Raw genomic sequence first — 25,820 nt, 5'->3', positions numbered from 1 at the left:
AAAAGTTCGGTTCAGGGGAGTCATGTTCACACAGTTTTGCTGCACACGTTTGCAGTTTCTTCACTTATCAGTTTCTCTGGAGGATATGCACGATTTCCCCTAAGGTAACATGACATGCCAGTTCTCCTCCCCCTGCCCTTTGCCTCATGAGGGAGTCACCGGAGATACAAAGTGAAACATGGAGAATGTTTAGTCCCTTTAACACAATCACAAATCATTCAGAAACCCCATTACCAAGGACCACGCTATTTTTAGAGAGAGAAAGAACTGTCACTTAATTGTCTTCTCTCCTTCACAAATACAATCCAATGCTACCCAGAGCCAGAAAAAAGAATGATAGTAACATCCTGATAAATACCTCTTTTTTGCTAATGAATTTTATCAGCATTGTGTCCCAGCCTGCTGGTGTAACAAGGATACTTCAACTGATTTTAGACCAAAGAAAACACCAGCCTTCAGGTCAGCAGCTCTCCAGTAGTCCTAAACTATTGTCAGAACCTCCAGAAGAAAATACACAAGCTACCTTGTAGCTGTTCTGCTCCTGTAGTATGAGTGGTTTACAACTAAGGAGTGTTTTATTCAGTTATTTTCTCATTTATGCCAGGCAAACAGCTTTGAGTTCCTGAATCCAGTCACCTTTGGCCCCAAACTGAAAAATAGGAGCAAGTCCCTAGGCTGCCCTACCACCGTGAACTGAAACACACTGACTATACAGCCTGCCTGGCCTCACTGGGAAAATTACTGCCACACAGCAGCACTGACCCCTACCCAGCTGGGTTAGCAAATCCAACCACTTCATCCATGTATTTTGTGCTAAGGCCTAGCAGTAAGAAATCAAATCCAGACACCTATCAATGGCGTGGGGATGGCTTTCAGCTTTCCTTATGCACATATGTCCCTAACACAGGCCCTCCCAAGCTTAAAAGGCAATCCATCTCTATACAAGCAAGTGCTTCAGATATCCTGTTCATCTCGCCACTTCAGAGATGTGCGGAGATGTATCAGCATGCGTGTAGATAAACATTACTGGAGGACTGTTAGTACAAGATGCAGAGGCATCAGCAACAACACTGCAGCACTCACTGCACCAGGTCACACCCTGACCCACGAAGAGCGTCTGCAGGATAATGAACATCAGCTCTGCTCCAGAGCATTTCAAAATTAAGAGATTGTCTTTATATCTGTATGTTCTGCCCCACATCCAGTCTGTCTAAATCAGAGAGCAGCTCAAAGCAGCGGTATTAAAAATAAAAAATAAAAAATAATAGCTGTTTGGAGGATTCATTCTAACATCTGGAGGTAGAAGTCCCACCCCTTCCTTGATTGCACTTCTTGCTCCACACTAGATGCTGAGAGGATTAATTGGAGAAGAAGTTTCCCTCTGGAGGTGACAATGGTGGAGTTGGCATATTGCTAGATCCCACGAAGAGGCAGCTCAACTTCGGCTTCAATTCATTCCAAACTTTACTCATCTGTGAGTGGAAAAGGAGAGAAAACAGACACGCCAGCATGGTAGGTAATCATCTCACCACACTGTATTGTAGCAGCAGTTTCAGAGTACTCAAAAGCACAACACAAATTTGCTGAAGTACTTTGGGCAAGTCCAGTGGACCCAGACTGTCCTTTTTAGACTGACGGTGTAATACAGCTCTCCGAGTATTTTACTGAGCATGCACGGAAGGGAGATTTCCCACACGTTGGTCAAATTCCTTCACTGAAGGGAAGGAAGGGAGCTGAAGGAGGAAGGACTTGTCTAATATAACAAATGCAAGAAAGTCTGTACACAGGGAATGCTGACGGTGATATTTAGGGGTTAACAAAAGGGAGCTCTTGGATTTAGAACAAAAACAAGGAAGTTGTTCCTTGTCGTATAATTTCCACATAGCACAACAAAAACCAGATTCATCTAGCAAACACACATCATTCATCACAGACTAGCTAGTTAATGGTTGGGTCTTCTTCAACTACCTGTAGGGTAGGCCATTTGCAGATGAGAGAAGAAGAAAAAAAGAAAAACAGCAACTGGCTGCAAGAAGATACAGTCTTTTAGAGAGGTTAGAGGCCAGCCCTGATCCTCAGCCCAAATTGGAAAGGCCTTAGATGACTTCTTAAGAAGTTACGAAAGAGCCCAGCTGGACCGATGATTAGAGGAGGAAGGCCCATGGGTGAAAACCAACAAATTCAAATTCTCATTCATATTTTGGGAAAGAGAACACAGTCCAGCAGAACTCACCTCTTTGTGACCCTGAATCTGGGAGTTGACAAAGGCCCCCAAAATGTGAGATGTGAGAGGCAGATAGATGTGGATAAGCTGTGTCTCCTGATGCAGGCAATATAGAGAGAAGTAATTTCGCAGCTCCATGGTTAGGATAGCATTTTCTTGCTGAAAGAAGAGGAACTCAGTGAAACACATTGCCAGGAGGAAGGTGCCAAGAAGGTTCACTAGCAGCAGGAGAAAACGGCATTCCTCACCATATTAGCAATTCAAACACATACCAAAAACCTAAAAAGGCAGTTCCTGGATCCATTTGATATGGCAGCAACTGCACTTTCCATCATGAAGGAGCTGTGGAAAGCAACAGTCTGCAAATGACATGTTGCCAGAGAGCCATTAATAAGTGCTGAGGAAAACAAATGCGTTTTCCTTGTAGCACAGCAGGTAGTTCAAATTACCAGAAGCACAGGTTACCCTTTTGGTCTAATGACTTTCTGCAAATATGACTGAGCTACACGGCGGCACCATTACAGGAGTCCAGTACCACCCTTTGCTCTCCCAGGCATCTGCCCTACCTCCACAATCCGAGACTCCAATTGCTCCACTGATTCTGGTTCTTTGTTCTGCACAGTGGCACTCATCATCTGCTTCTTCATCATGCTGTACTTATGCAATGCTCGCTGGTGCTTGTGCAATACCCCCTTCTCGTGTCTTTCACACAGGTCCTTTATGGGAAAAAGAAAAAAACAGGTACTTAGTGGAAGCTAAGAGACCAAGCACGCAAGCCAAGTACATCAGGAACACAAACACATGGTCACGCTTTATGTAATTTCTATACTGCAGATTTTTGTTTCGTTGGCAGCTAAGAATTCAAGAAACAAAACTGCTTGGACCCAGACCAGCGAGCTTAAGAGGCAATCTGGAGCATCACTTCACCCAACATTTTGGATCTTATCAGGCCTCTTATCTTTTATGCCCTTCTCAATATTAAGTGCTGGCAATTAGCTGTGGTTAAGAGCTTGCCAGTGTCTTTCTATTTCAGTCGAGGCCTGGCAATGTCAGGACAGGCTGCCACATAGAGTTTCAGTAGCTGCTTCTAAAAAAAACGTGCCTTTGACCAAAAGATTAGTATTAACAAAAATTCTTTCATTTGTAACTGAACTCATGTCTCCGTGAACAAATCAATATCCATCTAATTCACTGCTTTGACTCAAAAGCAGCCAAATCTGGAAAAAAGTTAGCTGATCCATGTAGTTCAAGCAGTCCTATTTTTAAATACCTTGCAGGGTTTACTGTTTGGCAAATTCTCATCAGAAGATGAGCCGGTCAGTAAGGCTATAGAGCTAGCTACGGCCAACAGCCACTCCCCTCCCTCTGCCAGATGCCCAGTTCGCCTCTGAACTGGCCTCCCAGCCAGTTTTCCATCCAGTTGGCGTTACACCCTCTAAAGAGCACAAGCTTGCTCTAAACAACTTTCTCACTGGCAGAAGAACAGCAGAGCTCACTTTATAGGACTGGAGTAAATCCAGGAAAAGGTTCAGCTTCTCCACCACATCATTCTCTTCCTGTTTACCCTAGAAAACAAGGAAAAAGTACATTTTACGTAAGCCTGGCAAGAACCGACATCACAGTTCTTCACATCCTTACACCATGCAGACCCTCCACTGTATTCTCCAGGGCATATCAACACTTACAGAACTGCATCAAAAATCTTTCAGATGGCACTGAAGTGTTTAGTCTTCGGTATGCAGAACAAAGATCTGACTGGAGCAGGAACAGCTTTTCCAACTGACTGATCATTATAACAAGAGGAGTTAGTTTCACAGTCCTGTGTGTCAGTCCTTTCAGCTCTCTCTGCCTGGAATTTCTTGCTCTTGCAGATTCCTCCAATCTTTCACCTTTCCTTCTTACAAAGATAACTAATCCATTAAAGCTATAAATACCTGCATGTTCCCCATAATAGTTCCTACATCAGAAGGCAGAGATGAGACACCAAGCCAAATTTCAATACTTTTTTTATTTTACTAAATACTGTCTTTTCTTCCTGTACCAACAGAGCTCTCCGGAGCATAAACTCTGGAGAAAAAGACCTGGTCTGACTGATCTAAAAAAACATGCTGAGTACTATAACACAATGAGATGAAGAGAAGCGAAGACAAAACTATTACTTTTCCTTCCCAGACTGTCATGTTCTCACATTATTCTAACAGTCATTATCACACCGCACACTTACACAGGAATATGATGCTTCTGTTTGAATAATTCTCATGTAATGTTTAGGTACATGAATGTCAAAATTTGATTCAGAAATACATTCTTCTGGATTCTCTGTAGCAGATTAGTAAGATGGAACGCAGGACTTTTGGACAGCTCAGTATAGCTGAGACAGCTCAGTAGTACAACTTAACTTGTCCAATAACCATTTGAAATTAAAAAAGCAAGCAGGCTGTTCCCCCCCTTTCCCTTGCCCGTTATATTTTTTCCCATTTAAACACAGTCCAGGTTTTTCATTCAAGCTTGAACAAGCAGGCTGGTGGTTGAGGATGTGAGTTTGGACTACAATCTCACTCTTAACTCTTTAAGTGCTTATGTCCACAGAGCTCATGAGTCAAGATTAAACTTAAGGCAGTAACACACCTCCTTCATTTTACAAAAAGGAAAAAAAAAAAAAAAAAGAAAAAAAAGAAAAAAGTAAAGGACTCACCTGCTGCACAGCCTTATCTGCCAGCAGAGCAAATTCAACAGACAGACCCTTCAAGGCTTGTTTCAGAGTCCCCCATGTGCTATTATTCAAAGCAGCCCAGGAAGGAAGCGGGGTAGTATCTGAGCCCAAAGCACTAGAAAAAGATAAACAGTATTCAAATCTAGGAGACAAATTCCACTAAGTAGATACACTTATTTGCAGAAAGCAGTTCAGAGTTTCAAATCTGTCTAAATAGCTTGCAGTGCTGAGCTACTACTGCACAATCACAAATGCAGAGCTGTGTATATCCTGGGGGAAGAGACAGTAAAACCAGTACCTGAATGTCAAGGTATTTGTATTTTCTTTTCTCTTGCTCTATGGAATGCAACCTTAGTGGAAAGCATGCATTTTATTCTTTTACAGTAGGAAAAATGTTATTATGACCTACAGCATGCATTGAAATACCCATTCTTACCAGACCACTTGCAGGTAAACTTTACAACAGTTTTGAGTTCTGAAACAACAGCAGAAACGTTCACGTTAGCAAATCCTTTTCCTCCCAACCTACCTTAGCTCCTTTCCAAATATGAGAAGATCTGAGGCATTATCAATGGCTCGAGAAGCTATCCTCTCCGCACGGTCCCGAAGCTTATAAAAGCTATTATAAATGTTTCTGATGAGCTCCCTGCTGGCAGCAAACTGGGCCTGTATGTCAGCTGGAAGGAAGTCCTGAAGAAGTACAAGAGAGATTACTAGTGGACAAATCAGAAGCACGTTCACTTATGTTAATTGTGGGCACGCTATATAGCCAGCAGAGAGCTTCCCTTCTGTGCTCACTCTCTCACGCCATGCTGTAACAATCCCGAAGAGATTACTTCACAATTTACATGTCCAAGTCAGATGTCATACAAATATCCCTGATTTTCAGAGGCAGAAAGAGGTTCAAATACCGGGTGTAGACAGAGTTAGTAAAATCTGCAATTCTACTATCCAGTTAAAATGGGGTTTGTGAGGTCTCAAGCTCACAGGTTCTGATCTGATGCTACTAGTAACTGCCAGCCTGGCTAAGTCAATGAAAGTTCAGCTCTTTTTGACCTGTGCATCACTGGTAAAAGCCTGAATTAAGATCAGGTTGCAAAACCTTCTGCTAGCATTGCAGGAACCTGAACAACAACTTGCTTTAAAATTGCTCAATGAACACAGTCAATGTATATTTAAAACTTGCCATAGCACTAATCATTGGTATAAACAGACACATGGAGAACTTATAACTAACTTCTCTATAACAGTCCACATTACTCTCCCACAGGGAGAGGACAACAGACAGAAGGAGGGCATGAACACATAGGGAAGACATCAATCTACATATTAGCTTCTAAACTGTGCGCTATCTGCATTTGTTTGTAAGTACAAGTAATTACTGAGAAACATGTTCTGAGCAGGATTCATTGTTTAATCTTTATCACATTCATGAACCAGCATTTAGCTAGACGTATCAGGCCCTTAAGAGTCAAATATTTATTTGATCTTTTCAATAAAATTACAAGTTCAAAAATCCTTCAAACTTTGGAAACAACTCTCTCCTACCTAAGGTCTCCATCACTCAACAAATGCCATAACTGATCCACCTGGAGGAGAGAGCCATCTGAACCAGAATAATACTTTTCAAGAAATTCATATACGTACCTTGGCCTGGGTAGCTAATCTGCAGGTCATAAATTCATCTCCTACTCCCTGGACCAACTCTCTTAGCTTATTCTGTACATCCTGGGGAAGACACAGAATCACATGAGCATGAAAGAACTAAGTAATGCACAGACTGAAGTTCACACAGGTCTTGGATATATTATAATAGGAAGGCACAACTTAGCAGATATACCTTTACACAGCTTAGGTTTAGTTTAAGGAACACAGCTTAGGTTTAGTTTAAGGAAAAGCATAATACGTATTCCCCTAAGAACAGTTATCATTTTCAAAATACTATACTCCTACCATTGAGTGAAGTTACCTTCGACTTTCCAAGTGTAGAAATACCTATTGAGAGAAAACTCTCCTCATCATGGGGAGCAACAATGTGTAGGTCAAAAGCAATTCTGAACTCTGTGCCCAGTGAAGCAGTTACAGGAAGATATGCAAACTCAAGACTATTGCCAACAAGTACTCACTGAGCCACTGAACGACAGAAAGAGTTTCAAGAGCACGTCTTCCGAGAAAGGGGGATGTCGAGCCACCAGGTTTATGAAACGCTTCAGCGCTCTCCTCCTAGATTCTATGAATTCTCGATCAGCTACAGGAAGAAACATTACATTTCAATTAATGCACCACACATTACAGCTGCCTAGTAAGAGAAAAAAGAAAGCACTCAGTCCAATAATTTCCTTGTACTTATAACCCTTGCTAAAGCACTGCAACAAAACCAAAGAATGGTTACCTACAGTCTGCCAGCTCTCTAAAACAGATCTTTTGGATTGACTACCAGAACAAATATTCCTTCAAGTGGTTCTTTACATCTTACTGAAATCCAGCACATATATCTACGTGTGGTTATTTCCACAGGGTGGGTGAGGTAAGCAGGATAAACAAAGTCTAAGGCCTGAAGCCTCCACTTACAAAGTGTGGTCATACAAAGATTCTTCTTCCTCTGAATCAATTCTATAGCTGGTCCCCAGAGGGGATCTAAGTCTGTTTGGGACTCTTAGGAAATGCAGCACAACACGCTGCTTCTTGCCGCTGCAAAGATCACTGCCACTTCCTAAGCCATCATCCCACAAATAATTACGGGGTTTTTTTGCTCGCTGTTCCAAAGAACTAGCTTCAGTGTGCTGTACCCTCAACTATCCCTCCTCCACACCTTTAAGCTTTTTGAGGCTAGAAGGAGAATAAAGGCGTTGGGTTTTTTATTTTTCTTAGTTGTTTGTTCAAGATCAGTGCCCATCTTTTTCACGCAAGAGGTCAAAAAATACTTTGGAAGACCTGCACAGCAACCTGCAATACATCCACCCAGAGTCCTTACTTATCAAACTAAAAAAGTTCAGCTTGTCTTCCTGAAACAGGAAGAGTTTCAATCTGGTGATACTGCAGTAAGGCAGTAAATCAAAAATCCTGGAGTTTTTCAGGAAAGATGAAAAATTAAACTAAAATAAATTTGAAGGAAAAGAAAGCAGCATAGGATGAAATTAAAGGAATGCACTTATCTGTAACAACACTTTCATATCATAAAAGGGTATTACTCTTCTGCCTCAGTTTTAAGTCGGGAGTTTGTTGGCTCCATGGACTCTCTGTAACAATCCTTAGTACAGTATCACCCATCAAATGATTTTTCAGTCATTAGGGTTGCAGATCTTGATTTTGCTTTATTCATACTTCAACCTACATGGAGATTTCTGAAGTCATCTACACACTTCCTACATGATCTGCCTCAGTTTGCTGCTGTCCTCCAAAATGAGCAGAGCAGACTATCGATCCTTATTCATCTGACAGATGGATGAAAGTAGACCATCATGAAAATAAGAATGTAACTTAGTAGAGGAGCATATTGAGTATAAAAAGCACGTAGCTTTGCCCATCCTGCTCTGGGACTAAGGAGGTTGCAAGAGTCACACATCTATACTAATCCATCAAATCCTGTGTCCTGCAATTCCATTTGTCAGACCATTAACCTACTCAGAAACAAGAACTATCCATTCAATTTTCTTTTTCCTGTCTGTAGTTTCTATTAAGACCATTTACACAGCTTTTCTATATGCAGAGTGACTGGACTAAAGGCAATCATCACTCTCTGCCTTAACACAGTTTTGGACTGTATTAGCACTGTGCTCCTAACACAGTTTGGGAACTAATCCTATCCATTTTTTCTTAAAACATATCTGTGGGAAGAAATGCACCGGTGAATGCACACAAATATCAACACACTGGCAACGCAAGGAAAGAACAGTGACTGACAAATGATATGTATTGGTAGCTTCTCTCAAGCATCTTCTCTCCACTGAGATTAATCAGAGAAGGTCACTTTGCTTACAGGTGTTGCACGAAGTGGAAATTCCGGAAATTCTGGCTAAGAACATTGAATCAGGTCAAATTCAACAGACGGGTTTTCACAACCCCAAAAGAAAGGTCTTCACAATTTACATTCCATCATAAGAATATATGATCATTGAAGCTTTTCAGCACTATTACGTTGCTTTGTTCCAGTTCACTATACACCTTGCTCTGCTCATTGTTTACCAATTCCTCTTTACTGTAGCAATACATGGACTCCTTGATTGAAATCAATTATTTATTGAAAGACATTAAGCTTAGCAGCATGGGCAGGAGACAAGACAGTGAAAAGCTTGTTCTTTCCCAGATGAAGTAGAAAACAAGACAGAATTTTATACAGTTATGCAACATTTGAAATAATAAAAGTTTAAAACCAGTGCCAACATTTCAGAATAGTGAAAAATGTACCTGAAGGAGCTTTGATATGCTTTCAGTTTTGGGATACTTCATTGGTTTCTATTCTAACAGCTAAAATGTACTTGGATGAACTGACACTCTGACTCCAGCCTCAGTTTTTAGTTTCTGATTATAATTTTTAGCTCCTTTTTAGAATGGCGGGGGGGGGGGGGGAACAATAGCTACTTTAAGGCAGTTGACTCATCTGCCAGAAAGACACCTTTTTGTACATAGACTGAGAAAGTGTAATTAGCATTGCCTGCATCGTAAGGCTTCTGTGCAAGGTAATACTATAATATCCAGTGCTGAAGCCATTCACTTAACACCACTGTGTCTGCCAGTCCCTTTTAGGTGTGTATGAGCTCCAGGACCCTACACTAACTCAACAGCATCAAGTATGGTCTCACCAGAGAAACAATTTAGTTGTTTTTACACAACCAGCTCCTCTGCAGTTTTAAGACTTTTAGTATAGATTTTTTTTTTTTAACCTTTACTCTTCTCTTGCTGTAGAAAAACAACGAGATTTCCACAAACCTTTTCTATTCTGAACACTTCACAAAACAACTCACCACAATACATACTACAGCTGCTCAACAGTATGGCAGTGATTCTACACTTACAGCACCACAGCACTGATTGTCATAACCCATTTTCAAAAAAAAAAAAAAAAAAAAAAAAAACCCCAATACCTGCAACTCTGCCATGCTCTTGAATAGACTTATGCCTCAAATCTTACCAGAAAAGTCATTAGATACTGAACTTCCACGGAAAGAAACCCCACTGAAATTTTACATTAATATCCTACCTATAGGTAATTTCTAGGATGGCAATAATTCACATCTCCAAATTGTGTACTATAAGATCAAAGTTGTTTTCTGAGCCAAGGAGAAACAAAGACTTTTGATCTTTTAAACATTAATTTTCAACATTATCACCTTGATCACGCTTGCACTTCCAGTCAAAAGAAAGACCCAGGTTTACCTCCCAGCATCCTCTTTGGTGGAAGTGCTGGAACCATACGATATGGGAACTTCTGAAGCAGCATCTCATGGAACACCACAAAATCATTATATCGCCTGTAGACTGAGCATTTGAATCTCTGCAATACAGGAAGGGGGGGTGGGGGGCGGAACCAAATCAATACACAGGCTGAACAATCAGCAGCATTTCCATAATTTTTTTTTTTTTTTTTTGCTATCAGCTGCACTGAAAAGGAAGAAAGAAAGAAATCACACTCAAGAAACTGCAGAAATTACTTATTTCTTATCTTTAGAGGCCTTGTGCTGGAAAGGTGGGAGAAAAGACTCCAAAGGTAAGCACCTTAAGATTATGAATAGAGATGGCATTCTTCTAACTACAGTCCCTTTGAGAATAAGATTTTCAGTTAAAAACATAAGTCAGATTTCATTCACACACAAGATGAACGAGACTACAAAATGGAGAGGAAGAGGCTTCCCAAGAAATTGCACTGCCACGGTTCCATATCATTACTCCCTCAAACTCTCTGGTCTTCCAAATTAGAAAGAACATTTAGCAATAGTGTCGACACTCTTACAGTGCTCTAGAGAGCTCTTTTCTTGAGGTACTGCAAATCCCTGAGCTCTAGCTCTAAGGAACTTTCTCTAAATCAGTTTCAAATCCATAGGTGGCAAAACAGTCTTAGATCACGTGAAGTATTAGCCCAAATGACTGATGTTTTAAGTGAACCTCACAAGAGAGAGAGACCTCTCACTGATGTTAGATCTATAAACAAAGATTGAAAGTTCCTTTAAAACCTTAGTCCTTTACTCTGCGTTTCTTAGATCAATATGTAGAAGAGGCCAAAGAAACTGTTTTTTCATTCCAAAAGGAGTTAGGTAGCAGCTAGAACAAGACACTTAGGAGGCAGAAATCCTTTAAAAATGATAAATAAAAACCCCACAACCTCCCTACACTATTTCTACAGATTCAACTACTGGAGCAGTTGATAAGAACTACACATCACTATACCCGTTCTCAATATGTTTGCATTGCACATCATCCACCACTTATTGTGGCACTATGTATTTTCAAAAATAAAGCAATGAGGCATATAACTGAAGCAGAATGGACACAGCCCCTAGGGCCTCCCTCTATCTGCTTTGAAATCTGATGTTGATTTGTGTTGCAGATCTTAGACGAAGCTCAAGGCCAAGCCATGCTTCTTTTTGAGCAAGTATCATTCTATAGCTACAACCGTAGGAGAGATGACAGCAACTGAAATGAGTTGGCAACGGGTTCCTAAATTCAAAACCTAGAGAGACCACCAGGGTCACTGTGTCCTGTGCCCTGAAATCACAGGCAAAAATAAACATTAAGTCCTAGAAAGCCCACAGAGGCATTTGCTGTGCCTGCCGTTTCCCCCCCTCACACCAGTCTCTGACAAACTTACAGATCTAAGACACCTAAAGCCCCAAACATCACTACAGACAAGTGACCCAAATGTGTCTCTGAATGTGTACAACAGTGAGTGCAACAGTTTGAGCTCTACTCAATAACTGATGTTTTGGTGGCCTGAGAGATGTAAATTGCTCATGGTCTACTCTGAAGAGGACAGATTTCCCTCTTGAAAAAACACACAGAAGCTACTGGAGAGCTATTTCACTAGGTGTTCTATAAATAGGAAAAAATACATCATCTTCAGTCTTCTCTTACACCAAAAGCAGAACGTACAGGTCAGGATTGGGGCAAGTAAACTGGAAGTGGCCTAGACGCTGCAGAAGAATTTGCAGTACCTTTTCTGTTTATAAAGGATTTCAGTTTAGCACTGCCAACACGATTTCTTCACTAGCTCGAAATAGTTTGAAATACCCAGTCGTCTACACCAATCCGTTATGAAAACATTCAGTTTTCAATGTTATACATCTGTTTTTGTACAGAGCTCAGGTTTCAAGCGAGTAAACTAGGAGACCATCCATCAGACCTCAGTCAGAAGATGCCCCATACTGCAGAAGCCCAGGTCAAGAAAGCAGTGCTACTGCATTTAAAGCAAGCCCATACAATTGGCCTAACTCAAAACCTGCATCACCCAACACATCTGTCAAATTAGACAGGACTTTGCCAACAGCAACTGCACAGACATTCTTAAGAGAATACATTCTCACTAAGACCAATGCTTGTTCACGTTACCTTGCTGGAAACCTCGTATTCCACATGTTTCAGAAAGAGGCCCTTCTTCTCAGGTATAAGCTCCACCTGCACACTATCCTTGCTCAATAGCTCTTGTAGGGTGTGGGAAAGCAGCAGTGGATTTCCCTGGGGCGCCTGCATTAGAAACTGTTCCGGTTCCCTCGGTTCATTTACTGGAGGCTTTGCCAAATCTAGAAGACAAAAAGGGAAACACAGACCAGTAGACCGGGTAAGATAAAGTGAAAAAAGTAGCCCTGAAACATTCTGTTCCCTTGCTCAGTGCTCCCACAGTGGTGCAACACAACCAGAACAACAGTCAAGCCACTCCCCCAGGAGGCTATGCTACTTCACACACGTTCAAGACATTGGTACCTCCCTCTTCACAACACCCAGGAGCACCACCAATTATACCGAGTCAGAAAGACATCTCTACTAAGCAAAGGAAGAATCACAGGCCAAATTTGTCCTGTGAATCAGCTAAGAGGCCTGCATTTCCTGTCTGTCCAGCTCCCACCACAGCAGGATCTGCCAAAATGAACAAAACTCTTGCTCAGCACTTTTGGATCCTGCCTAGAACAACTCATGGAAGGAAAGAAAATGTGTTATTTTACTGCACTGCAGAAATTTAATACATTAATTTTACATGTCATTACAAAGGAAGAAGACACTTCATTTGACATAATTTTATTAAACTCTCATGACCACTCTAACATACCGTCATAATTCCAATCATTTATATGTCAATATGCTTAAGTTCAAGAGCAGGGGAAAAAGGTTCCTAATAAGGGCTACTGACCCGACAATTCCTCAATCACAGCAAGCTCTGGCAAAATCTTTCAAAGATACCTCTTCCACTGCTTGTAGCTAAAAAACAAACATCTTTTCACAGTGAATCCAAGCATAGCTGGACAGCTTTGGACAGAGAGATTCTAACTGATTCTCAGCCAGATGCAAAAGTGAAAAAAGATGGCTCTTAAGAATACGGCCCTGGAGGACAAACTACATCAAAGAAGTGGAAAGATGATGATTCAGAGTGCTGTCTTATCGAATGACTGACTACAGCCCATTATCTCAACTTGACTTCGTAACTACTCATATCATGCGACTGTAAACTAAGCTTACATTGTTTTTCAAAGCAATCCTTTTCTTCTACCCATTTCACACACAAGAAACAGGGTGAAAAATGTGGATATAACCCTGGAATCTATTCAGCCTATACCCGAGTTCTCTTCTCCAGTCTGGAACAGGTGGGTTGCTTTCTCTCTGTATATCGCTGTTTAAGAGGGATACTGCAAGCAAGCTCTTTTACAAAGCAAGTCGAATCCACTGATGAAAAGTTACCCAGAAAAGCTAGGCAGTATTAATCATCCCTCCCTTGCCATTGTGCAGAAGTTACACTCCTTCTTGAACATATCTAAAATTTTGAGAACACAAAAAGACAGTAACACCCTAGAAGCAAGAACCGTTTCTTTAAGCTTTGATACATAGTTCAAAAAATTGATGTGTGTAAGAAACTTACTCAGGGAAGAACTCCTATGCTTAACTTGAAAGCCCTGACCTCCTCCTGATAAGGATTTCCCACCTGTTCCTTCATGTGCTCTAGGCCCTGATAAATGGGGAAAACAGGTAATCTCCGATTCCTCAGATACACAGCTTCAGAATAGACACTTTGTTCTTTGTTGGGTAAAGTGGCTTAAGGAAACCAAACCAAATCCAGGACAAATGACCTTATCCCACATGTCTCGTCAGGCTTCAGATTCCTGCTAATGTGACTCAGAGAAGCAAGTCTTAACACCTCTGCTTTAACAGACTAATGTATCACCTACTAACCCCACCTACGTAGCAGCTTCTAAAAAGTTCCAGTTACCTGCCACAAATTTGTGGTAAGATAATGCGAGCTAATTCACTGTTGACATGGGATATTGCTGGATAAAGTGATAACATATCTGTATACCCACTTTTCAGACAGACGCTGAACTGAGAAGGAAAGGAGGAAAGAAAATTCAGAATACAGATAGGAAAGGAAAATATTTTCTAGTGTAGAAAAATCCTTACCCACCTGACCCTTGATGGGGCAGCAAGGTACAATAAACCACACTATCAAGAGTGTCAACAATACACACAAAAAGAACTATGGAAAGCACAGGACAGCCTTGCTTCCCAGAGCAGCGGTTCGCTGGGTGTACATCCTTGTAATTCTTGGGTTTAATTGCTCAAGACACCTAAGTGAAATGCAACATGACACAGGAGATTTTGCTATTCCTCCAATGCATACACACACACCTACACAGAATTCCACAGTCCTCTGCGTTGCTAAACCACTGGCTCAAATTTCAGAGGCAGTCACAGCAAGCTAGCCTCCCAAAGAGGGACTAGCCAAAATGCAACCCACCTATTTCCCCCAGAGCAGTGCCAGTCTGCACTAATACAACACTCCTCCTGCCTACCGAATCACTCCCCTTGCTTTCCATCTTTCCGCTGGCCAACGAACAAAGAGGGACTTTCATGGCATAAACCGTTCGCTAAACTGGGGCTCAGCACTGTCTGGTAAGCTACTGAAACTCCCAGTGGCAAAAGATAGGTACCAGGAGAAAAGATTTACAGGATGAACCATGAATCGTTCAGTATTTCACCTGTGAGTCCTGGAACCTGCAGTACGATCAGCCAAACTGATGTCAAGAAGGACTCTCAGATTCATTACAACGATCTGAACCTACATGACCCCCTAAGACAACTACGGAGTGAAGCCCCATAGGGAGATCTAGACAAGACTCAGCGTTCCTTTGACAATTCAGTCACGTTGCCCCTTTCATTTGTAATACTTTGCCAATTTTCATCAAGTTATTCTCTAAGTTTGCTTTCCAAAATTCACCTACAGGAAATACCTTCTCTTTATCAGCAGTTCACACACTTGGCTCTTCCTGAAATATTCTGTAGCTTCTTTAGATGTCAACCTTGTCTAAATGTGTGAAATCATACAAATCAGACAACCATACAAACAAGTTTGAACAATTACTGTTTAATTAATAGTCTCAGCGTGTTCCATATCAACAAGACAGCTACTCAGGGTGAATTTACACCCTCAAACACTGGTCTGAGAACACAATAAGATGACTTTGGAACAGCTGTTAACCTGTTTTAGAAAACACTTATTGCGGCATTAACGCTAACCCTGCAGAGCAATATATACTGAAGCTATTCTGCAGCCTATTTTTCATTCTACTTACTAAAGAGTCAATTCAGGAACAGCCTCCAGAGCCCTGGCAAGGAATGGTGGATAATAATGGGAACTCATTGGTATGAGCTCCTGTGTTCAACCAGTAAAAGGATTTACATGCATTGTAACAAAACACTTAACACTTCCCATCACGCACCCTCTGCTCGAGAGCAGCTAATTCTGAAAACATTCCCTTTGGTTTCAGCAGATCATTATCTAGTAAAGTTTATGTACATAGAGCAGTAAGTGAATACAGAAATGAGGTGTGGAATGGTCCCCTGGAACACAGGGATACAGACAAAATAAAAAGCAGCTTTTTTTTGTGCAAGCTAGCCTTTTGCTATGGCAGTTTCTCAATCCGTCATCAATAAGATACCAGGAAGTAGCCTGGTATAACTGAAAACAGTTTGATATAAAAGTTAAAAAGAATACATATATATGCACATATGCAAGCAAGCAGACAACAAGATGACAAGAAACAAAAGTTTGAAGAAGCATCCAAAGCATAACCTAGGTTTTGTTTGGTTGTAAAGGAAAACAACTATGAAAACACTGAATAATTATTTTTAATTATTTGGGGTAAAAAGTCAGGTAGCCTTTGGACTGAAAGGAGTTGAGAAACTTACCCAGAGAACAACTGAAATAGAAAGCCTCGCTACTTTATACCACACATTTCACGCTTTAGTTAGCACCCAACTTTCATTACCCCCATTCATACGACGAGACAGCAAATCTGCCCTCCACAGAGTTACTGGTTTCCTCAATCAAAATTTTTGCAATCATGCATTCATGAAAATCAAAGTAGAATTTCAAGTGTCTGATTAGCTGCACACAGGTTTTACATGTGAGCAAGCACATGTAGTAGAGAAGGGCAATGCAAGGGCTGGAAGCATTGGTGGTAAATCACAATACAGATCTCCCCTATTTAAGTTCTGTCAACCCAATTTGGAGGGCTTATCGCCATTTTACAGATGGCTGCTACTTACAACTCTTTATTATACCAGTGTGCTAATCAGCTAAATTTATTAGACACACTTAAGTAGAAGGTGCCATAGAATTACTTGTTACATTAAGCAGCAGATTTTCTACAAGAATGGAGTCTGAAAGGAAGCAAAGCCTTTGGGAAAACTAGCTAAGATTTCTTCTCCATCATCACAGGCTTGAACTCATGGAAAACATGGGGGGGTACGAGAACCGACTATTTTTGTACACAGATACCTCAGAATTCCCTTTGACAAAAACGAAGGCTCCATTACAAACTCCTGGGCCAGGAATACTAAAGCAGCAATGTAAGCATCATTCATCAGCATTTCCCGTTCCTTTCTGTCCTCTCATGAAAAGCCTCAGGAATTATGGAAGTGCCCTTCCCCCTTACTGTGTCAAACACATTCCTCCGTATTGCCAGAATTCAGCGTCCACATCAACCTCTCAGCTGGTGCAGATTTCAAATACAACTCCAAACAGATTCCCTTCCTTGCCTTTTTTTTTTTTTTAATTCTTACATAATTTGAAATTCCCTAAAAACAAGAAAAACAGAAGTTCCACAAAAAAAAGCAAACAAAACTTTCTTCCTGTTAAGGGCTTTACATATTTTTGAGACAACTATATGCAACTTGTTCGGGTTTTTCAAGGTATTTAAAAACATGCAATTCTTATTTAGAAAGGAGCAACGCAAAGGAATCAGTCTATTTTATCTAGCAAAGCTAACTGATACACAGATCTACATTCAACATGGAAGAGAGGTCCCTATTTCTTACCAGGTTCAAGAAAAGTAATTACATTTAGCTTCACTCTAATTAAGAGATGGTGCAATAGTGTCCTTCCTTCTCCCTCCCAACAATTGACTTGTAAATACACAATGCCAAAACAACACAAGATAAAATAACATACATACTAACATAAAATTAGATAAAATTGGAAAACAGGCTCTAACATTTTGTTTTTCTCCTTTAAAAAAACCGCAGTTTTCTCAGTGCAGATGTCAAATATGCATCTTGTGCTGGCTGGTCTGGTTTTGGTTTGTTTGGGGTTTTTTTCTTTGTTTTTGAGGTGCTGGGCGTAGTTATGGTTTTGGGGGTTTTTTTCGTGGTTGTTTGGTTGGTTTTTTTCCAACTAAGTTTCAGATTGCTATTCAGCACTTGTTGCTTTTCAAGATGAAGCAGAGAAGTAATGGCACAACTCAAAAACAGTCAGGTGAGGTTATCTAACCTTTATCAAATAATAATTAAAAAGCACTAGCATTTATGCATTCCCCTACAGCTGGAGGCCTCTAACTGCTTCTCAAAATATTGCAGTCACATACTACAGCAGGAAAAAAAGCCTAACACCAAGTTATCTCCTTCCAGTATCACACAGTAAATCTGTGTGACAGAACAAAGAACTAACTTTAAGCCTAGCACCCTGTTCTTTTAACTATGCTGTTAGATCACCAAGTGATTAAGCAATTTCCCAAGTCTGGGAATACAAGGAACACATTCCATTTGCAAGTCAGCCACAGAGCCATAGTCCCAAGCTGTAGCAAACACAAAATAAAGTGAGATAGAGCTACACACACTGAAGAAATAACAGGATTAGGGGAGAGAAGTCCACTGAGGAATGTTCCCAAAGACTGCAGACAAAAAGTCAAATCCTCACTAGTGCAGTTTCCCAGCTCACAGTGGAAGACTGCTAAATTATCATTTTTCACACCCAGCTCTAACAAAGAGGTTTGAAGTGTAAAAATTCAGACCCAAAAAGGTAACCCAACAAGCAGTAACACATACAACAGTTCTCCAGGAAACCTTTAAAAGGGCATTTTAGCTTAACTATAAAACTGCGAAATTTCCACAATCATCCTTCCTTATGCAGGTCAAGAAAACCTCATCAGAATAAATTGTTTATCATTTTGTTTTGCTTCTCATCTTCCTTGCATGTTTCTCATCCTCTTAATTATGCTGGGGGAAAACTTGATCTTGGCATTTAAGCATTAAAAAAATGGCATGCCACTCCACACACTACCGTCTCCAGATGGTCTTTTCACACGTTTTATAGTTAGAACAAGCTCGTTCACATCTCAAATTCTGTTGAAAAGCCATCATCAAAGCTCCCCCTCCTTTTGTACCAGTTCCACATGTCTGGAACTGACACATTTGTCTCCACTGACCTCCACTAAAACTTGAAGATTGTGGGGGAAATCATCGAGTGGTTGTATTCAAATTCTACTGCCCACAAGTGGTACAGCCCTCCCACAGGCTGCACACACAGTTAAAGATTTACCACCAGAAGAAAAGGAGACACCCCCATCCCTCCCCAGCCACCACACCTGGATTATATCCCTGCAATCATTGCAAAACAAGCTCAAATGGGAGCAAGAGAAAAAAAAAAAAGCCAATACAAACGATTTTGCAAAACTGACTTCAATGTATTGGACATTATCCTTTTTCTTTTTTCTCTTGATTGTGTTAAAGTACTTTTAACCCTGCAAAATAAAAAAGGCAGCATTTGCGTGTGCTGTCATAGGTGGGCATTAACAGTCCCCGTCAGGAATCTCATTACTACGCAGGAGATTTAGGTCCTCCTACAATATTCACTGACAAGCTGCTTATCTCCAAAAAAGTTACATATGGGTGTAAAACTTCCAAGATCATGGAACCCGCATCATGATGCTAGAAATAAAACCATTCCTGCTTTCACAGCATTATTTTTCTTTTGCTAAGATCATTACATACCTTCTCTCAGTGTTCACAATACAAGCTTTGTCAAAGAAAGCCGAGTTTCCTAAATAAGGCTGAGCAGATCAGACAGTTACAGAAGGTGTTACCATCACCGGTGCGGCAGTTAATCAGATTAAGAATACTCTACTCAGAGACAACTGCCTTATCTCTATAAGGCTCCTGAAGCAGATGGTAAATCCGTGATAGACATACCTGAACAAGCTCTCTCTTTGGTACAGTAGGACATTTTTTCCACAAAGGCTGCTGTTCAATATCCCAATATCTTACATCAGTCCTGGACAGAAATATTCCAAAATAATTTATTTATAAGCATTATCCACATCAGGAGCGTTACAGGCCTATCAAAAGCACACTTATGCCAGATGCTGAATATAATCCAACCAAACCATACGTAAAACTCACCCACCTGTAACCTCCACCAGTTTTTATTTCCAAAGAGAGGAAAAAAAATTAAAAAAATACTACGCACAGAGCAGTAATTGTCAGTATGAAACTTTAGCCAGTTTAAGAGAACTTTAGAGAACAGTATTACCCTGCTTCCCTCTAAAAGTTTCCCTCAGTTTAACTGTTACGAGCCTAGCATGTTATTTTCCTAATTCACCCGGGAGCTCCCTCCACTTCTCATTTCACAACAAGCGCTGGCAGCGTTTGGCTGCAAGTTTCTTCATCTCAGATTCAGCTGCACGCTCTTACAACTTCAGCGTTCCGAGCTGCTCGTTTTCATCCTGGATCTGCCTCTGGCTGGGGTCAGTCAGGAGGAGACACGGCCCCTGTCCGGGCGCGACTGACAGCGCCTACGGAGCCGCTCCATGACCGTCCCCGCACGCTTTAACGTGCCGCTGAGCCCATCTGAGCGGGCGGGGTACGAGGAGACGAAGTAAGGTCATTTCGGCACCCACAGAAGCGCTCAGCCGCACGACCCCCCAGAGGAAAAGCCCTGCTTCGCGCCCCGTCCCCGCCTTACGCCCGGCAGAAGGGCTCCCCGGGCAGCGGACCCCCCGCCGAGCCGGCGCGCACCGGGACGCGACCGGCGGACGACGGCTGCCCGCGGCGCTCCCGGGCCGACCTCCCGCTGCCCCCGCCCGGGGCCGCCTTCCCGCCGGGGCGGGCAAAGCCCACCGACCCGGGGCGCCCACCGACGCTCCGCCGCACTTATCGCCAAGGGGCAAAGGCCGCCTTCGCAAGCGGAGGTGAACCCCCGCCACCACGACACGGGCACCGCCGAGGCCCGGCCGTGGCCCGGCGGCGGGGCAGCACCCCCCCGGGGGCCGGGGCCGGCCCGGCACCCGCCGCCCCGCAGGCAGAAGAGGAAAGCGGCGCCTTTTCACCTCAGGTTGTGGCGGGGGGAGCGGCCCCGACCCCACCCGAGGAGCCCTGCCACCCTCCCCGCGCCGCCGGCGGGAGGGAAGGGCCACCGCGGCGGCGCCCCTGGAGCCGAGGAGCGGACGGCGCTGCCCCGCTCCCGCCCTGCGGGCACCCCCCGCCCCGTACCTGTGCCGGCGCCCGCGGTGCCCGCGAGCGGCTCGCCGTCCATCGCGCAGCAGTCATGTGAGGCCGGGGCCCGGCGGCCGCCCTCCCCTTCCTCCGCAGCGCCCGCCTGTCAGCGCGGGCGGAGCGGGCGGGGAGAGGCCGCCTCCCGGGGGGCCGGGGCGTGGGGCGGCCGGGAGGCGAGGCACGGCGGGCGCTTTGCTTGTGGTCACAGCGCCGGGGGGACTTTGGCCGGGCTCTCCTCGCCGGGGGCCGTGGGGTGGCCCTCGCCGGCCCCAGCGGCGTCCTGACCGGCAGCCTGTCCCGGAGACCCTGTCCCCACCAAGGTGGCGGTACTCCGGTGCCCACCGAAGCGGTGGTTCTCCGATCCCTGCCAGCACAGTAATACCCCAACCCAGCCTCCTCCTCCTGCGGTGCGAGGTCAAGGCCAGAGGTTGTGTCATGTCAAAACACCATCACTCGTGACAGCACCACGCTGATGTCCCTCGTGAGGCAACACGCTTCAATACACACTTCAGTTCTGGGGGCTCAAGGCTGCCGGCAGCGCGTCGGCTTTCTCACGACGGGGGCTCAGCCACTCGGAGAGGCAATAAGCCGTCCCTGCTGTTGACTGGATCGCTCAAAGCGCTTCTAAACCACTTCAAGATTAATAATAAATCTTTCAAATACTTTAAAGCATAGAAAAAGAAGTGATCGGCTCATGGGCTTAATAGAGGCTTTATTCCAAAATCAAATTAATTTTTTTCAGAAAACTGGAAAGGATGGTTGTTGGGAATGTGAAGTTCCAGGCAGATTTCGTTGTGCGCTACGAAAAGTAAAGAAATGGTTGGTAGCGGTCATAAGACAGTCCTTCCAATCACGCGGCGATTGATGGAGAGGCTGTACTTCGTGTTTCAAGTCAGATGAGATACTCCAAGACAACTTTTCAGTATATTTTCTTTCATTCGAATTACCTTTTTCCACGACATTTAATTTCTGCTGCCATCTAGTCAATCAGTTGGGGTGTTTCCTATACTCAGTGTTTTTGGTATTTTGGATGCATTTGGATTTTTATGAAATATCACTGAAGGTAAGTTAAAGTAGACATTGATTTTTTTCCGAAGGAAAAGCCATTGTAGCATTTTATACTATGGACCAGAAGGAATGCACTAATAAAGATAAACATGGTAGAAACGAACATCATCCCATTCAGGAAAGCACAGAAATATGAGCGTTTGGAATGCAAATATACTTTCTAAAACTGCATAAAAATAAGAATTTCCGCTATGAATGCCTCTCATTTTATTAATGATTTTTTTCCCACTTCCTGTACTTTATTAGTCAGGAATGATACAGTTCACGATGGTGAAAAATAAGGCCTATGTTTTGTACAGTGGTTTTCCTGAAAACACCATCAAACAAGCAAGGCACAAAAACAGGTATAGATTCTGGACCTCCAGATTAAGATGCTACCAATCCATAATAATGCTTTATGTTATTAATATCCAAAGTATTGGTTGCAGTTACTAATTAATGTTCCTTCTATTTACTCATCTTGGGAAGATAAGTAATTATCTCCACTATATGCACAGAGAACTAAACCAGAAAAAGATAAAGTGAGAATTATTTCACGTGTAATTACAATCACAACGCTCTCTCTTGAAACTTTTCATGCTGCTACAAAGATGAGAATTGAGTGATTCTCCTTTTCCTTCTGCCTCTTGCCTCAATGCTATTTCAGCTGAGAACCCCACAAGCGTGGGCGCAGGCTAAAGCTGTGTATGAAATTAAAAAAGCGTGGCATTATTTAAGCTGAGAGGCCCTTCAAATCATGTTTATACAGCAGCCAAGTGGAGTTTTGCAGGCTCAGCACTTCTGAAAGCTAAGCGCTACACAATTTTTCGCCAATATAGCATTTTTTGAGCAAATGAATGGAGGAATCAACATGTTCTCATTTAGCTATAGATTTTTGATTGGTCTGTATTTAAGCTAATAACATAACTATTTATTTGGTATAAATAAGACATTCTCAACTGAAGATTGCTTTCGCCATCCATGGGAGGAGTCTTGAAGAAAAACACTGTGAAAAACAATTCAATTGCAGAAATCATTTTTTAACAGGGCCAGAAAGATTGTGCTTGACATAAGTTATTGAACACTTCCATATTTGCTGTAAATGCGGCAAATGCTTCTGGAAAATCTATAGCATAAAGGAACTATAATCCCTAGAGAAAGAAAGGGCACGTGTCAGCAGGTTCCAGGTAACAAATGCAACGCAAAACTATGTGACTCTCTGAGGCCCCGGCCTTTCAATGCGTCATTCTGTGCGTGTCCTATCGGTATTAGATAAAATTTCACACAGATCATAAGAGCTTGCTTACTCCTTCAGAAGTCAGTTTAGGAATCAGTGCTTTCAGCTTCACTATTCTCAGATCACTTGCACTCTGTAAAATTCATGAGGCATTGCTGGTTTCACAGTTGTGTTACAAGAAGCCATTCCTGCTACATTTCTTTGCCAAAATTTCCCATTGATTGGGAATTCTGCATGTTGAATACTTACAGGAACAGGCTCCAGCTGCCAGTGCCAAAATCTCTGGTTTTAAAAGTTGTTCCACTCACCCTCAGACTCACCCTCAGATTGCTGAGTAAGGACTGGAAGACAATAGCAGTGAGATAGTAGCACAGGGACTGAAGGGAAATTTCAATAGAAGAAAGGAAAGGGGGAAGGAAGGAAGAGAAGATAAATCAAAAGTTGCTGTAAAGTAAGGGAAAGTGCAAACAGCAGACCATGCAAAGACAGGAAAGGAGGATCCAGCATTTAGATTCAGCGTTTAACCAAAGTGATTGTAAACGTAGTCAGTAGCTTGCAAACAGCAAGAAAGGTAATATGCAAAAATGGCACATTCTAACAAGACAGGCAACTGTGAAAGCGGTGAAACACAGGCGAGAGAGACCACATACATGCTCCTGGAAGAGCCATGTAGTCTGGAGGACCCAGCTGGGACTACGGATTGAACCGCAGCATGTCCTCCTTCACATTTGGAAAAATACATGGTTGTGATGGCCGGTGAGGTAACAGCATTTTCTTTATACTTTAGCGTGCCAATGCTGCTGCAAACCTGGAAGTCAAAGTCTGGTCAACTAGCATGATATAACAAGGGAAAAAAATAACTGCACAAAGTGGCAGTCATCAATTCATTCATAAGCATTGCCCACAGCTTAAATATAGACTTGACATGCTCAACCAACTAAATTTGAATGGAGTGAGGATGCCATCTTGTGACTAGCGGATAAATTACAGAACTGGGGTTTCTTGGCTGAATTTCTTAAATATCTTCTCTCAAGATCGTATCAAAACATGAAAGATACTCCAATATAAGATAGGGTCTAAATTTAAAATGCTAAGTACAATAACTGCGCTGCTCTTCTCATGAATTTTTCATGCTGGCATTCTTATTCTGTATGTTTTGATGATTGGCTTGAAAGCACTGGGCTAAAAAAAACCCCAAAACCTCTCCCCAAAATGCAAGCATTCATCTCGGAAGTGAACACAGATGAGCTGTTCAAGAATTGTTCTGATCTTTTTCCTCTAAAAATGTGAACGAAACCTCAAGACGATATCCAAGCCAAATTCCAGGTTCCCTTTGCCACTTTGAATATATCATATTGGCATGCATGCTGGAAAAAATTACACTCCACGTATTTTTGCATCCGCCTGAGCTGCCCTAGACAGAGGTATTGGTTTAATAGATAAGAGGTCAGCTCTCTCGGGAAGTTGGTCAACTTTGGTAGCCAGCGTGAGAGAAGAGAACTTTACCAGTTTAAAAATCATACTAAAATGTCAGGATTATGCAAGGTAACGCTTCAGACCACTGGAAAACACTAGAGAGGGACACTCGTCTTGTCCTTCTGCCTGTCCCACTGCACCGAGAGATCACTGTGCCGAGTCAGGCTCACGGCCCCTTTGGAAGGCGTCTCCCGCTAACCGGAGCGCTGCGGCGGTGGTGTGGGATGGCGAGCGTCTTTTTTTTCCCTCACGGAAAACGTTATTTTAAAACCACAAAGGTCCTGCAGGGCCTAATACAACGCTCGGAGACGGCCTGGCGTAGTCGACCCACAGCTGGCCTGACCGCGGCTCGCTGTGAGCTAGCAAGCCGCTCCCGCCGACTGAGACCCCACAGGCCTCGCGGCCCCCGCCCCGCGGACAGCCCGAGCCCGCCATGTCGCCTGGACCGGCCGGGCCCGTCGCGGAGCTGATGTGGCGGCTCCCGTCGGGCCGTACCATGCGGTCCCGCCGCCCGCGGGGGGGGTGCCGCTGCCCCCCGTGTGCTCGCCGCGACCGAGCGCAAACGCGCCGGTGTCAGAGTAGCACCGCGCGCCTCCCTCTCTGCACGAGGTTGGTAGCGCCCGCGCGGGCACCGCCACTCTTCGGGCGAGCCCATGGTGAAAGGTTTGTAGGGGGACGACTGGCAGGTTTCGCGTCAGTGTGCTGTCCCGTCACCTTCCGCCTAGCGCTGGACAGGGAAATACGCTGAGCTGCCGAAAACGCAGGAAGGCTTCAGTCTACCTCAGCGCAGTTAAATGTCACGGCGCCTCCCTCTTTCCGCTTCCCGAAAAATGGTCCAGCCGCACCCCGCCTCAGTAGACTGGAAGGAGGCGCCATCTTGGGCTCAACCACAGCGAGGCACGAAACGGGGGGAGCCACGGCTGCTGTGGGGTGAGAAGGCGCGGAAGCCGCCGCTGGCTGAGCGAGAAATGGGCGGCGAAGGGGACGGCAGCTGTCTCTGAGCAGAGCGGGGAGAAGGCGGCGGTGGGCAGAACCTGCGGCGGGACAGGGATTACCCCCCGCCCGCCCCGCGCCAGTTGGTAGGCGCCGGCGCGCGAGGCCCGCTGGGCCTGGCGCACATGGCCCGGCGGTAGGAGCCTCCCCGCCCCTCCCCCGCT

General features: G+C 43.5%; 1 protein-coding gene across 1 annotated transcript; it reads right to left on the bottom strand.

The window, feature by feature from the left end:
• Positions 1-1,168: 1,168 nt before the first annotated feature.
• SNX8 (sorting nexin 8) lies at positions 1,169-19,635 on the bottom strand. The gene is made up of 11 exons (XM_009819085.2): positions 19,602-19,635; positions 12,480-12,670; positions 10,314-10,431; positions 7,064-7,185; positions 6,585-6,665; positions 5,467-5,627; positions 4,920-5,052; positions 3,721-3,789; positions 2,791-2,940; positions 2,234-2,383; positions 1,169-1,472 (listed from the first exon to the last, which is right to left on the bottom strand). The coding sequence occupies exons 1-11, from the start codon at positions 19,633-19,635 to the stop codon at positions 1,359-1,361; spliced, it is 1,323 nt and encodes a 440-aa protein (XP_009817387.1). The 3' UTR covers positions 1,169-1,358.
• Between the last annotated feature and the right edge of the window lie 6,185 nt (positions 19,636-25,820).

The sequence above is a fragment of the Gavia stellata genome, chromosome 18 (genome assembly GCF_030936135.1).
Source record: "Gavia stellata isolate bGavSte3 chromosome 18, bGavSte3.hap2, whole genome shotgun sequence".
In the NCBI taxonomy this organism is placed as follows: domain Eukaryota; kingdom Metazoa; phylum Chordata; class Aves; order Gaviiformes; family Gaviidae; genus Gavia; species Gavia stellata.
Note: the sequence above shows the minus strand (reverse complement) of the source record. Positions and strands in the feature narration are given on the sequence as shown.

What these genes read in the sequence shown, in the direction of transcription:
- SNX8 (XM_009819085.2), bottom strand. Translation starts at nt 19,635, where the DNA reads ATGTCCTACTGTACCAAAGAGAGAGCTTGTTCAG. An exon ending in CAAAGAGAGAGCTTGTTCAG is followed by an intron (nt 12,671 to 19,601) that starts GTATGTCTATCA and finishes TTTGTCTTCTAG; the next exon opens with ATTTGGCAAAGCCTCCAGTA. An exon ending in AGATTCAGGGTCACAAAGAG is followed by an intron (nt 1,473 to 2,233) that starts GTGAGTTCTGCT and finishes TTCCACTCACAG; the next exon opens with ATGAGTAAAGTTTGGAATGA.